The 12,989-nt window shown below is 52.7% G+C and overlaps 4 protein-coding genes across 4 annotated transcripts; 3 read left to right on the top strand and 1 right to left on the bottom strand.

Annotated features, from left to right (window-relative positions):
* Positions 1–1,314: 1,314 nt before the first annotated feature.
* Positions 1,315–1,668, top strand: PpBr36_06540 (uncharacterized protein; the record flags this gene model as incomplete). Its single annotated transcript, XM_029893685.1, has 2 exons — positions 1,315–1,524; positions 1,552–1,668. The coding sequence occupies 2 exons, from the start codon at positions 1,315–1,317 to the stop codon at positions 1,666–1,668; spliced, it is 327 nt and encodes a 108-aa protein (XP_029746308.1).
* Positions 1,669–2,107: 439 nt separating this feature from the next.
* On the top strand, positions 2,108–4,031 carry PpBr36_06539 (uncharacterized protein; the record flags this gene model as incomplete). The annotated part of the gene is made up of 3 exons (XM_029893684.1): positions 2,108–2,345; positions 2,610–3,805; positions 3,909–4,031. 3 exons carry the CDS (start codon positions 2,108–2,110, stop codon positions 4,029–4,031), a joined length of 1,557 nt encoding a protein of 518 aa, XP_029746486.1.
* Positions 4,032–4,904: 873 nt separating this feature from the next.
* PpBr36_06538 (uncharacterized protein) lies at positions 4,905–10,183 on the top strand (the record flags this gene model as incomplete). Its single annotated transcript, XM_029893683.1, has 3 exons — positions 4,905–6,845; positions 7,143–7,896; positions 8,421–10,183. 3 exons carry the CDS (start codon positions 4,905–4,907, stop codon positions 10,181–10,183), a joined length of 4,458 nt encoding a protein of 1,485 aa, XP_029746485.1.
* An 895-nt stretch (positions 10,184–11,078) lies between these two features.
* PpBr36_06537 (uncharacterized protein) lies at positions 11,079–12,184 on the bottom strand (the record flags this gene model as incomplete). The annotated part of the gene is made up of 2 exons (XM_029893682.1): positions 11,079–11,832; positions 12,159–12,184. 2 exons carry the CDS (start codon positions 12,182–12,184, stop codon positions 11,079–11,081), a joined length of 780 nt encoding a protein of 259 aa, XP_029746484.1.
* Positions 12,185–12,989: the final 805 nt, after the last annotated feature.

Raw genomic sequence — 12,989 nt, 5'->3', positions numbered from 1 at the left:
AAGATCAGGTCTAGATCTATTCTCTTCTGACGTCTTTCCAGGCTTGTGCGGCTGGGAATGTCAAGCCATCAAATCAGAAAGAGGCTAAGATCTACCTAGCTCGAAGTGGACAGCTGCAGTTTCCTAGAATGGGCGGTTACAGGAAGAACAGAGGGGAAAAAGGCCGCCTGAGGATCCTCTCCTTACCATAAGGTAAAAGCATTGGTTGCTAGTGCCATCTATACTACATTAGTCTTTTGTGCTGAGAAGTGCTTAGGTGGAGTGCGTGCGTCTTTGTTAGTTTCTGCAATCGCGGTCGTGGCCACTCTGAATCCCCTCAAAATCCACTCTCCTTTTGACTTGCCTAATACGGACAATTGGGCAAACTCAAGCCTTTTTTTTTTTTTTTTTTTTTTTTTTTTTTTTTTTTTTTTTGAGGTTGTTCAATATTTGCTACCGCTGCCACTTCAAAACTTTTCTCAATCTCAGCCACATTAGGCATGTCAGCAACGGCCACATCATTATGCTGTAAGCCGCGACGGCAAGTCCGGCAGATGAATTGAAGCCAAGCATATCGACAGAAAATGGCGATAAATGACTGATAAATGGGGGACTGGGGGGGATGACACCAAAAGCGAATAAGGATATACTGCCGACCTACTTCCCTGCTCCGTCTTTCCCATATCTGCAGCTGTTGCTAATAGGCCGTGCAGTAGTGCGCCACCTTGCAGCTTCGCGAAGGAGGCTTGCAATTGCGACTGGCTGGTGACACGGGTCGTGCATGCAACGGCTTCTCTCATTCCTTGTATGGAGGAGTATTGTCTTTACCTATTTCGTTCTGTTTAAATCATTGTTGGTACCGTATGTAGCTTGCCATGTCGTTATCGCATTTCAACGGCTACGGAAAATTTCAGTCACATCCCTGCCTACCAACCCAGAAACCAGGATGAAAAGACCATGGAGATTTAGGTGACCATACATGTGGCTCTGCGTCTCCAAACCTAGCGCGCTATGTTTAACGCCAGGATCGCGTGGCCAGAGCTGGCAGGCATAGTACTCCGCTTGGCGCATCCCCTGATCTTGTCAATCGACTCCACAATCTCAGGCCCGACTCCGCTTGAGTTATACGCTTTGAGCTTCTGGAGGCTTTTGTTTTTTTTTTTTTTTTTTTTTTTCTTTTCTTTCTTTTCTTTCTTCTTCATAGGTTATTGCTGAACGGTAACCATGCAAGGTGAATACCACACCTGACCCTCCTTTTCGCTCGTTCGCTTACTGTACCACACGTTCGTATCCCCGTTTTGATATGGATTGATAATATCCAACGGCAAAAATCAGATGCAGGATCCTTTGTTTCTTATTACTCGGAACAAAACCCGCAAGGTAAGTGAGCGGCATGCAAAGATGACGCCAACGTATGTTGTGAACATACAAAGTACTTGGACGCACAGCCCTCAAGTAGGTATTATATCATTGGAAAATCCTGATATTCGTAACCCCCACTCCCTGTGGTACTTTTGGCTTGACGATCCCGACTATTGCCCGCTAGTTTAGTACCCTTGCTGAGAACACCAGGGGTGGCAGACCACCAGGGACGTCTTTGGGGTGAACGAAAGAAAGGAAGCCAAAACGACTCGGGCTAGCAAGGGAAAGCAAAATGTGGGCTCGTCAAAGATCAGCGGGGATCACTGAGAAGAGCTGGAGTTTGAGTTCTCATAATTCCAGGCTAGTTCCCTGTTCGGAGCGCTGTCACCTTGGTGTTTCTCTCAAAATGTTTGCCGCAATCTGAATAAGGCTGCATTCCTTTGTTTGAGAACTTACTGTCTCGTCACATCCTCTCACCGACATAGTGGGAGACTCTTTGTCACTTCTGTTACGTTGCAGGTCGTATAAAAAAAAAAAATAAAAGCGCCGTTTGGACCTTTGCCCCGACGCCTGCATAATCGTGCGTCTGTCCGCTCCAACCAGGGCAAGGAATATTAGTTTCTTTCCGACAAGGCCCCTACTCCTGATACGCTAGAAGCATAGTACCACGTGCACGACACGACCCGGCGCGCAAGAGACTTGTAACAACATCGGGGTCAAGTCAGACGTAGTTCTGTTCTGACAGACTCGGGACGTTGCGTCCACGATGTTCACTATGAGCTTCTTGGCCGACAGCAGTAGGATTAGCGCTGCGTTGGCGACGGCGGCAATCTGGGGCATCTCTGCAATAGTGGCATATGCCATATTCGCACGCTTGCGGGACTGGCGACGCCTGAAGCATATCGATGGACCCTCCCTCGCCGGCTGGACCGATTACTGGATGATACGGAGCCAACTCAGCGGCCGGATGAACCTCGACCTGGCCGACGTTATTCGTGAATACGGTGTGTACCAAAAAAAAGAGTCTTGTATTCATGTCTTAATTCCACGTTACACAGATGATGGACATATTCTTGGTCTATTTTCACAACCATTGGATACAAGGCCTTGGGCGAGGTGGCCCAAGATTACTACTCCAAGTTGACGACAATTTATGAGAAATGATGTTTCTTTGAGTACATCTTTGACTGGCTTGGACCCGAACATCTTTTTGACTTGTGGAATTTTGAGGAGTTGCGTAACTGATCAGCATTTCGTCCTCTTCCCAGGACCTATCGCGAGGATCGGCACCAACACCATCGTTTGTGCAGACGTCAAAGAGTTACGCAAGATCTGGGCAGTCCGCTCAACTTGGAAGCGCCCCCGGTGGTACCTGGGTCTCCGGATCGACCCTTACAGCGACAATGTCTTCTCCATCACGGACGAAAAAGTTCACGAGACGCTCCGTTCCAAGCTGCTGCCCGGCTATGGCGGTAAAGACGTCGATGGCGTACACGAGATCATTGACGAGCAGATTGCTCTCTTGGTGCAGCTCCTCGAGGACAAGTACCTGTCGGTTGATAGCAAAAGCGACAAGGGCAAGTCATTTCTGCCGGTCGATTTGGCGAGGAAGGTCCAATTTTTGACGTTGGACATCATCTCCTCCCTGGCCTTTGGCGAGTCCTTTGGCAACCTCGTCGCTGACGACGACGCACTGGGCTACATCTCGACGACGGAGAAATCGATGCCGATGCTCATGTTTGTGACATTGGTGCCGTGGCTGACCGCCATCTGGCAATCTCCACGGCTCCGGTGGATGTTTCCAGACGCTCGCAAAATGGTGGGCATCGGCGACGTCATGGCCATCGCCCGCAGGGTCGTCGGTGAGCGCTACGGCGAGAAGCCCCAAGTGGTCAAGCGGGACATGCTCGGTTCGTTTGTGGCCCACGGCCTGACCAGAGGGGAGGCGGAGGGCGAGACGATGGTGCAGATTGTTGCGGGGTCCGACACCTCCGCCACTGCAATACGGTCGACTCTCCTCTTCATCATCACCAACCCTGCCGTTTATTCCAGACTCCAAGCCGAGATCGACGCGGCCGCAGCAGCAGGGCGAATCTCGTCGCCCATCACGGACGCCGAGGCGAGGGCCCTCCCGTACCTGCAAGCAGTCATCCGCGAGGGGCTTCGGATGTATCCTCCCGCCACTGGTCTCCTTCCCAAGGTGTCGAGCAAGGACGAGGTTCTCTGCGGCAAGCACATCCCGGCCGGGACTGATGTCGGCTGGGCGGTCTGGCCTGTCATGAGAGACAGGGGCGTATTTGGGGAGGATGCCGACCTCTTCCGCCCCGAGCGCTGGATAGAGGCCGAAGCCGAGGAGTGGAGAGTCATGGATCAGACGGTCATGATGGACTTTGCGACGGGGAGCCGGTGGGAATGTTTGGGCAAGACGATCGCCATGATTGAGCTGAACAAAACTTATGTCGAGGTAAGCAAACGAGTGAACAGACAAAGACGATTCTGTTTGTTTTAGAGAATATTGTTCCAAGCGAAGTGTTAGGTTGCTAACTATGGTATGACGCAATTTTTAGCTCCTTCGGCGGTTCGACATTACCTTGCTCGACCCGTCCAACCCATGGCATTCGTTCAACGCGGCATTCTTTATACAAAAAGACATGAACGTCAAGATTTCACGGAGAAAGACGCCGGTGTGAAGGAGAGTGTCTAGGAAACAGAGGCTCGCTACCTCACCTGGGATACCTTGATAATGCCTCTCTTTTCCGAAGGGGTATTTGGTGTACGATATATAGAACTTCATTCAAGTCATCAGCCGCGTACCTGCCAACCTAATTTAGCACTTGGTCTAACCGCTGTTAGCACTGACCAGAGCTTTGTCTAATCACATTAATCAGATATCAAATAAAACGGCGGGAAAATATCAGTGAGACACATGATTCAACTTGCTAATGATACTCTCAGGTTTCCTAGCTTATTTGAACGTTCGGCTAGGAGGGTGTACGGTTTAATCTTCGTATCATTCTTTTTTTTTTTTTTTTTTTTTTTTTTTTTTTTTTTTTTTNNATTGTGTTGAAACCTCCCCTCGGGAACTGACAGGAAAAACCGTGTAAAGTCGCACACAGACCTCATGCTAGGCGCCTTCCACAAGACTTCTGGAAAAGTCACCAGAACAAAAACGAACAGTCTAATCAGTCTAGCCTCTGCCCTGGGACCGCCTTCCGTCTGTTTTTGAGGACGGCAACCAAGCTAAAATCCCTACACAGAAATTAAGCACCGTCTGGCGACCACGACGAGACAATATCTGGGCGCGAACACAAAACGAAAACAAACAAAAGAAACAACAATACCAGAAAGTCCCAATATCAATACAACCGAGAAATGCAATCGCATCCAAGCGCATCATGAAGCATCTTAGATAATTCAAAACAATGTTTTTTTTTTTTTTTTTTTTTTCTTTAAACAAAAAACCCACTCACTGGTTACTACCGGTATCCTTGTTGTCGCCCTGATAATCAAGCTTCAATAACATCGAACAAAACACCACATCCTTGAATCACATTGACTTCACCATGACCTCACTTCTCCGTCGAGTCCGAAGCATCACCGCCGGGCGACACCGCTTTCAACCCTGCCCAATCTGCGGCTGGAACGGTGATATCGACTACATACTGCAGAAGCCGCCGGACCTACCAGGCCATGTGGGCAACCCAAGCGGCGCTGAGGTGGGCTGGTCGCCTCCAGGAGTTACAGGCTGCGTGTCGTGTGAGGTCCGTTCCAAGCTGGCCACATTTGCCGTTCGCGGTGACCTGCTAGGTCTTGTCAAGGTGCTGAACCCGCTCCCTGGAAAATTCGAGGTGCATGTGCCCGGGGAAGATATCCTCGAGTTTTCGTTGTTCGCGCCGGGCCACAACGAGAACGAGCTGAGGAGACCGCTATTGGAGGGGGACACAAGCTCCAACGCGACGCTGGCGTTTGTCAGGAGCCAGCTCGAGACGTGCTTGGAAGACCACGAGAGGTGCCACCGCCCTAACCCATCCTTCAGGCCCAGCAGACTTGTATACATCGGCTCTTCCGAGTCCAACTGCGATATTGCCCTACGCACAAAATCTAGAATACCAGCAGGTGCCAGGTATGCTGCTTTGAGCTACTGCTGGGGGAACGTTGTCCCAACGTGCCGTACCACGCGGGACAGTCACGATCAGAATCTGGTGTCGATCGGTGTGAGCACAATACCAAAGACGTTTATCGACGCATTTCAGGTCGCCAGGCGACTTGGCTTGGAATACATCTGGATCGATGCCCTCTGCATCATACAGGACAACCCTATAGACTGGGCGGCGGAGGCAGGGAATATGTATGACATCTATCACAACGCCCATGTGGTTATCGCTTCGCTGCATGGCAAGGATGCGAACACCGGCCTCTTCTGCAGAACGGAGCCAACCGACAAATCGCTCCAGTTTCACCTTATCGAGTTCCGACATGGTCTGCGCAGGTACGACCTCTTTGCCCGCAGGCTTACTCGCTCCCTCGACCACGACATCCACCAGGATGCAGACCGCACCGCGCCAATTTCCGGTCCGGAACCACTGCTTGGTCGCGCTTGGGGGCTTGCAGAAAGATTAGTGTCAGCCAGGACGATATACTTTGGCAAGCATGAAGTCATATGGGAATGTTGCTCAAGCGCCGCCTGTCAGTGTCAAGGCACCGTGAATGGTCTCTGGGCTAGGAGGACACAGAAACAGCTTTTTCACTCCGACATTGACAGGAACTCGCCATCTGCTCGTTTCATCTGGCATCGGGTCGTCTCGCAGTATATGGCTCGCGACATCGGCCGGCACATGGACAGACTGATTGGACTGGGCGCAGTGGCGCAATGCGTCGCAAAGTCGAAGCCAGGGCAGTCGTATTGGGCTGGTTTGTGGTCAGACTCCTTCATCGAAGACCTCATGTGGCGGCATATAAGCCAAAAAAAGATCCGCGACGTGGGCGATCACCCCGAACCGCTCAGGACGCTCAGGGGCTGGCCTAAAAGGGCGGCCCCCGACTGGTCCTGGGCATCGATCCAAGGGCACGTCGAGTGGGCGGATTTATGGACCGAGACAGCCAAGCATATCCTCGCGGACGTCGTTCAGGTGCAAGTGGATAACATCCCGGCCAATAACCCGTTCGGCATGGTTGGCACAGGGTCCTTGAAGCTCAGGGCACATTTGCTGCCCTGCACCGTCGGACCCATGGTAAGGATGCGAGAGACGCGAGTGGCAGTGCATGTTGGAGTGGGTGGCAGGAGCATCGACGGCGAGGTGTGTATAGACCCGAGACCAAGGGAGTGGGACCGTGTCGTAGAACATGGCCATGGAGACGCGGTGATGTTTCACCGAGTATTCCTTGTGCCCCTCGGGACGCTGGTGCCGCCAGAAGAACAAGGTCGAAGACTTCTCACCGCACTCCTTGTGCGCCGGGAGGAAGAGAAAGGTCCAGACTCGGGTGTGTACAAAAGGATTGGCTTCGTAGGTCTGTATGATGCCTCGCGAGTAGAGTCACTGGTTAGGAGGCCAGGGGCTCGGCGCGAGATCACCTTGCTATGATTGCTCAGTGGTAATGCGGCAGCCTGACCTTGGCTTGCTTCTCAGCTGCAGCTATGAAGCTCTTATTGCGACGCGGGCCTCGATCGATGACTCAGACTGAGTGATGGATCTCTAGCACCACTTGGTCTTAGTCTCGTGTCCAATCTTGGACTATATCATGAGCGCCTAGAAACCACTCCCCCCCGGCGCAGATGAGACTTGCTGAAACCCTTTATCAAGATTCAAAAGCGACTTTTGCGAAAATACACAAACGAAACAATGGAAAAGAACTCAGCGAACAGCATCAAATATCTGCCTACCGTTGAGGCCTATAACCAATGGGCCAAAATATACGACACAGATGGAAACTTTTTGCAAGCAATCGACGACATTGAAATGAAGAGATTGTTACCTGCGTTCGTCTCGTCAATAAACAAGCCAAAGCCTTGGAGACTCGTTGACCTGGGATGCGGCACTGGCCGCAACACAGCCCTCTTGCTTGCCCTCGATGACGTTCAGGTTGTAGCACTTGACGCCAGCCCGGGCATGCTTGAAATTGCCAAAGTCCGTCTCGAGAAGCTCCACGGGAGTGACGCTGCAGAGTCAAAGCTGCTGGAAACCCTCACCATCAAGGAGTTCGACCTCATCAACTCGCCTACGATCCCAGGAGAGGCCGAAAATGCAGACGGAATCATCAGCACACTGGTGGTCGAGCATATACCATTGCCGGTATTCTTCCGCCACGTCTCACAGATGCTCAAACCGGGCGGGGTGCTGCTCCTCACTAACATGCATTCCGACATGGGCGCCATGAGCCAAGCGGGATTCGTGGACGAAACGACTGGAGAAAAAGTCAGAGCAACGAGCTATGCACACACGATGGAGAGCGTCATGGAGGAGGCGGCTAAATGGGGCCTCGAACCGATCGGAGGACCTCATTGCTTGCAGGAGCGAATGGTCACACAGGAAATGGTCAACGAGTTGGGCCCGCGCAGTCAGAAATGGGTTGGAGTCAAATGTTGGTTTGGGGGAATTTTCACCAAATCAGGCCTGACCGGAATGGAATGATGACATAATCTGGTTTAGCTCGCGGGCTACGGGTGGAACTCTCAGTCGCGGGTCGCGTCATACTGCGTTTGAACGCAATGCGAGGGAAAAAAAAAATCCCAAAAGCTTCCATAACAAGGCTCATCAGCAACTTTCTTTTTCTTAACTTGACAGTCCAGACTAGACCTAAACTAAAGCGATGTATGAATACTTGAAACCAGTACTTTAACTTTAATTTGTCTGCCTTCTGGCTCAATTGATCCTAAATGGGTCGCATACCCACCAGAGAGCTCTCGAGCTACCTGCTCACCGGCCGTCTCTTCTCTCGCGATTGTACTCGACTACAACGGTTGCCCGCTAGAAAAATCTGCAAGCAACAATTTGCGGCAGGACCCCCCGCTCAACGACGATGGAACCATACGGTAGCAGAAGTCGAACAGGCCACCCACCAGCCTCCACCCGGTCAACCAGCTCCCCATCTACGAAAGATCCTCAAGGATCAGGCTAAAGCAGCCAAGGCACAGGCAAAAGGGAAGAAGAAAAGGAGCAGCGCCGATAACCAGACGGTGCCAGGCTGGGAGCTTACGGTTGGCATCGAGATACACGCACAGCTCAACACGGATCGCAAGCTCTTTTCGCCAGCGCCCCTCGCCTCCACCGAGGACAACACTCGCGCTCCGGCACCTAACTCGCTTGTCGCCCCGTTCGACCTCGCCATCCCGGGAACGCAACCGCTTTTTCAAAAGGCCACGCTGGTCCCGGCGATCCGCGCCGCCGTCGCGCTCAACTGCGCCGTTCAGCCCGTCAGCCGCTTCGACAGGAAACACTACTTCCACTGGGACCAGCCCTCGGGCTACCAGATAACGCAGTACTACGCCCCACTGGCCAGGGACGGGTACGTGGAGCTTCGGGCGCGGGACGGGATTGCGGCGCAGGATGTACCGGGAAGAGGGGACGGGGAGCCGCTGCGAATACGAGTCAAGCAGGTACAGATGGAGCAGGACACGGCCAAGACACTGGCGCGGCCCGACGGCGTCCACTGGCTTGATTTCAACCGCTGCGGTGCGCCGCTGGTCGAGATCATCTCCGAGCCGGACATCCACCACCCCGCGACGGCCGCTGCGTTTGTGCGTAAGGTGCAGATGCTGCTGGGCGCGGCGGATGCCTGCGTCGTGGGCATGGAGAAGGGCGGCCTGCGCGCCGACGTGAACGTCTCGGTCCGTCGGGTAGATGGAGACATGTCCTCTGCCAAGCTGGGCCAGAGGACCGAGATCAAAAATTTGTTTAGTTTCAAGGCAGTTGAGGATGCCATCATAGCTGAGAGGGATAGGCAGATCAAGCTCCTGGATGAGGGTGGGGTTGTTCAGGGCGAGACGAGAGGTTGGTCTCTCGGAAGCACCGAGACTCGGAGGTTACGTGGCAAAGAGGGCGAGGTCGACTACCGATACATGCCTGACCCGGATCTGGGACCGGTCCTGGTCGGTCAAGATGTTGTAGAACATCTGAAGAGCACAATGGGAGTCATGCCGGACCAAGAGCTTGATGATCTCGTTAGCCACTATGGGCTGTCGGAGAAGGATGCAATGTCACTGATGCTCTTGGAAGATGGCGGCCGGTTGCAGTTCTACTACAAGACCGTTGACGCCTTGGAGCAGAAGCTTCAGGACCATGGCGATACAGCCAAGGTCACAGCAGACAGCCTTCTTCAGGCTAGGATCCTCACGGCCAACTGGATCCTGCACGTACTCGGCAGTCTGACCTCGGAGAACAACCTCCGCGACCGGGCCGCCGCAGGTCTTGCGGAAAGAGATCTAGGGGTTACATCCGAGGGCGACGCGTTCATCTCGGCCGACGACCTGGCCGACATACTTTTCTTCCTGCACACGAGCCGCATCCGGCAGGGCACGGCCAAGGATCTGCTATTCGCCATTTTCAACGAGGTCATGCCCGCAGAATACGTAGGGGTCCCGGGAGGGATCGAGCGTTACATCACGGACAACGACCTCTGGTTCGCGGAGCTGTCGCCAAAGGAATACAGCGAGCTGGCCGAGTCTGTGCTGGAGGAGGAGGAGCATGTTCTCAAGGAGTTCATGGGCGCGAAATACCCGCAGGGGAAGCTCATGTTTCTGGTGGGCATGATGATGAAATCTGGTGCCAGGGAGCGGATTGATCCCGCCACGGCGCAGAAGGTCATGCGGGATGTGGTGGGGAGGAGGGTAGCGGCGCTGAGATAATTGACAAATATGATTCGATATTTCTGGCATAAGCTGCGCTTGGCGCTGATTCTTCTACATGTGTTTCGGAGGTTTGCAATTCACTCTCGGCAAGCACATTGGCCCTCCTCCCCTGAGCCTGAATTGCAGTTGGTCCTGATATGGGTCGCACGTGAGGGGCCGCGCACGGGCCTGATGCCCTTGCTTTTCTCTGTGTTTGCACTGGAATTTTCTTCATCAATTTTCCTCCGCTCTTCCTCTACACAGCGCCTGCCAACCAAAGTCAAATACAGCTCTGCATTTTCCCATGCAATAATATCAAGCGATAGGAGCCTGCGTTTTCTAATATCTTATATTGATGATTGAACAATCATGTGCCAAAGTCAACAGTGACGTGCCGGGCTCAAACCCAGTCGTCCGTACGCAAGAACACCTTGGTATCAATGTTCTAATGATCTCCACAGAATCAAGAGGTCCAGGTTGAGCGTCCTTTGACTTTCAAGTGCTTATCTAGCGTCAATTCGCCTCAGGCTTGCAGTGAAATACACTGCAAGCCTAAGCTCTTCCTCACCTTACGTGAGATCGGATTTAAATTGCGCTATCCTAGGCCTTCCGCTCCATGCCGCCTGGCGCTCATTCCATCCGAAGATCAAAACGTGATCTCCTTTGATCGTGCGATATAGTACCTAGTGTCTGCCTCCATTCTGGAGACAAATCTTGTTCTGTACGCAAACATCTATGGCACCAGACTCCAGTCCTCCCAAGACAAGGATGACAGGCCAAAGCCTATGCAATGAGCTTGAAAAGGCGGGGGCATGTGCCCCCCGTTCCGACTTGCGCCGGAAAAAATAACTGGCAATGCTATAGCATGAGCTCGATCGGCGATCTAAAAATCTTCGATCATAGTCTATTATCTTCACTTCTTTGTGCTTCCTCCAGGCAAATGTCTCGTCGGCTCAAATGGATTGTCTCCGAATTCCCGTTTATGTAGGAAGAGCTGTACCCTGCTGTTCTGACTCAGGGTGGCGCGCTGCATTCTGGTGTTATATAGATTGTCGGTCGCCGCCTGATGCATCTTGTCCCTGGCCTGCATGACTCTTCCGGATCGCTGGCTTGCCTGGGACGCCTGGGCCCAGATAAAGACGACAACGCAGGCGCAGAGTACAATAGCAAAGCCACCGTTGGACATGAACAAAGGTTCTTGCTTCGGCGCGGTACCGTCTCGGCGCTGTCGCCACTCTTCCCAGTCCTGCCACGAAGAGTTCATGGCCGGCGAGTTCGGTGCCGTGCGCCAGGCCTGGTCTCTGGCCCGTAGCTCCTCATTCAAGTCCCGCACTTCGCCAGTGGCCCATCCCAAACCGAACTGGTCATATTCGCGCCTCTTGACTGGGTTGCTGAGGATGTCGTTCGCTGCCACGACGAGTTTGTAGCGTTCGAGCTTGGTGGCTCGAGAGAGCCCGTTCTCGTCAAGATCATCGCCTTGCTCGGTATATCTGTCGGGGTGGTACTGTTTCGCTAGCTCGTAGAACTTGCCCTTGCTGTACGGCGCCCCTGGCTTCGAGTTGAAGATCTCGTAAGGTGTTGGCCTGGCAGTGTTGGGCCACACCATCGCCGGCGGGCATCGGTCCTGTTTAGTTTCGCCATCGGTGGACGCCGTGCCATAGTTACGTCTATGATTACAAGGAAAGCATGAGGGGCAAAGCTGTTTCCTTCTGATTAGGCTCGAGGGTAATGGTGTACGAGACTGGAATTCCGATCTGGCAAGAGACTTGCTCGAGCCCAAAAAGGGCGCTCCATTCTTCAAAAACATCGCAAGTAAGAGAAGATCATCATGGGGGCATCAGAAGAGTGCCTCATGATGATTTTGTAGAGGTTGCGTCTTTGAATCCGTGTTGGATGACGACGTTGGACTTAATGCAAGAAAGATGTCTCAGGAGTTGGTTTGCAGAAGCTTTGGTGCTAGCACCGGGTGCGGAGCTCCCAGACTAGAACGGACCCCGCTTGTCCGTTGATGAATGACATGCTTGATACAACCCTTAGCACAGGGAAGGATAGTTTAGAACACCTTTGCCCATAAACCCCAACTTTCGAGAACAGGACAAATCTATCTTGTGTTTGTTTGATCGGGCTTCCAAATTAGCTCTTTAACAGCTAAGAACGTAGGTAGATCGCATAATCTTTGTCTCAAACTGATGCTTGTAGTTTATGCTAGATAGTCGTGCTTCCCTTGCTTTTCCAAGCTTGGGTGCTTGCCACGTCGGAGCAATGATCCCTGTCGACGTACGTTCCACCAAGGGATCCTTCAAATCACGTGCGACGGCGGGCATAATTGGTGAACACCATCGGATTATCGCCAGATGTCCTAGCTCCACCGCCAAAAATCTGCTCCCTTCCTGCCCGCAACCTCTGCATCATTTGACATTCAACCTTCTCATCAACGTAATCTTTCGAACGGCTTGGACGACGGATATAGGTTCCGTTTGCGATTTGAGTCCCCTTGCCCATCCATTACGTGCAAACCCCCACCACCACCACAATCTAGGCGCGAAAAGTCTTCCGGAACCAAACCAAGCTCCCCTCCGCCCGAAAACCACGGCCTAGACCGTAATCCCGACGATAACTGCCCCCATCTTCTCGGCCTTTGAAAGAGCGAAGAAGCTATTGTCCGCATTTTTAAATATTTGCGTTCACTTTCACATCATCACACCCGACAAAGCACCGTAAACCAAGCGGCACACCTGATACGAGACCACACCAACGGTCCACTGCCTTCCACGAGAGCACCCAGCCTTCCTCACCCTTCGACGCGTACCCAATCAGCTGCGCA

This window comes from Pyricularia pennisetigena (genome assembly GCF_004337985.1).
Source record: "Pyricularia pennisetigena strain Br36 chromosome 4 map unlocalized Pyricularia_pennisetigena_Br36_Scf_6, whole genome shotgun sequence".
Classification (NCBI taxonomy): Eukaryota; Fungi; Ascomycota; class Sordariomycetes; order Magnaporthales; family Pyriculariaceae; genus Pyricularia; species Pyricularia pennisetigena.
Note: the sequence above shows the minus strand (reverse complement) of the source record. Positions and strands in the feature narration are given on the sequence as shown.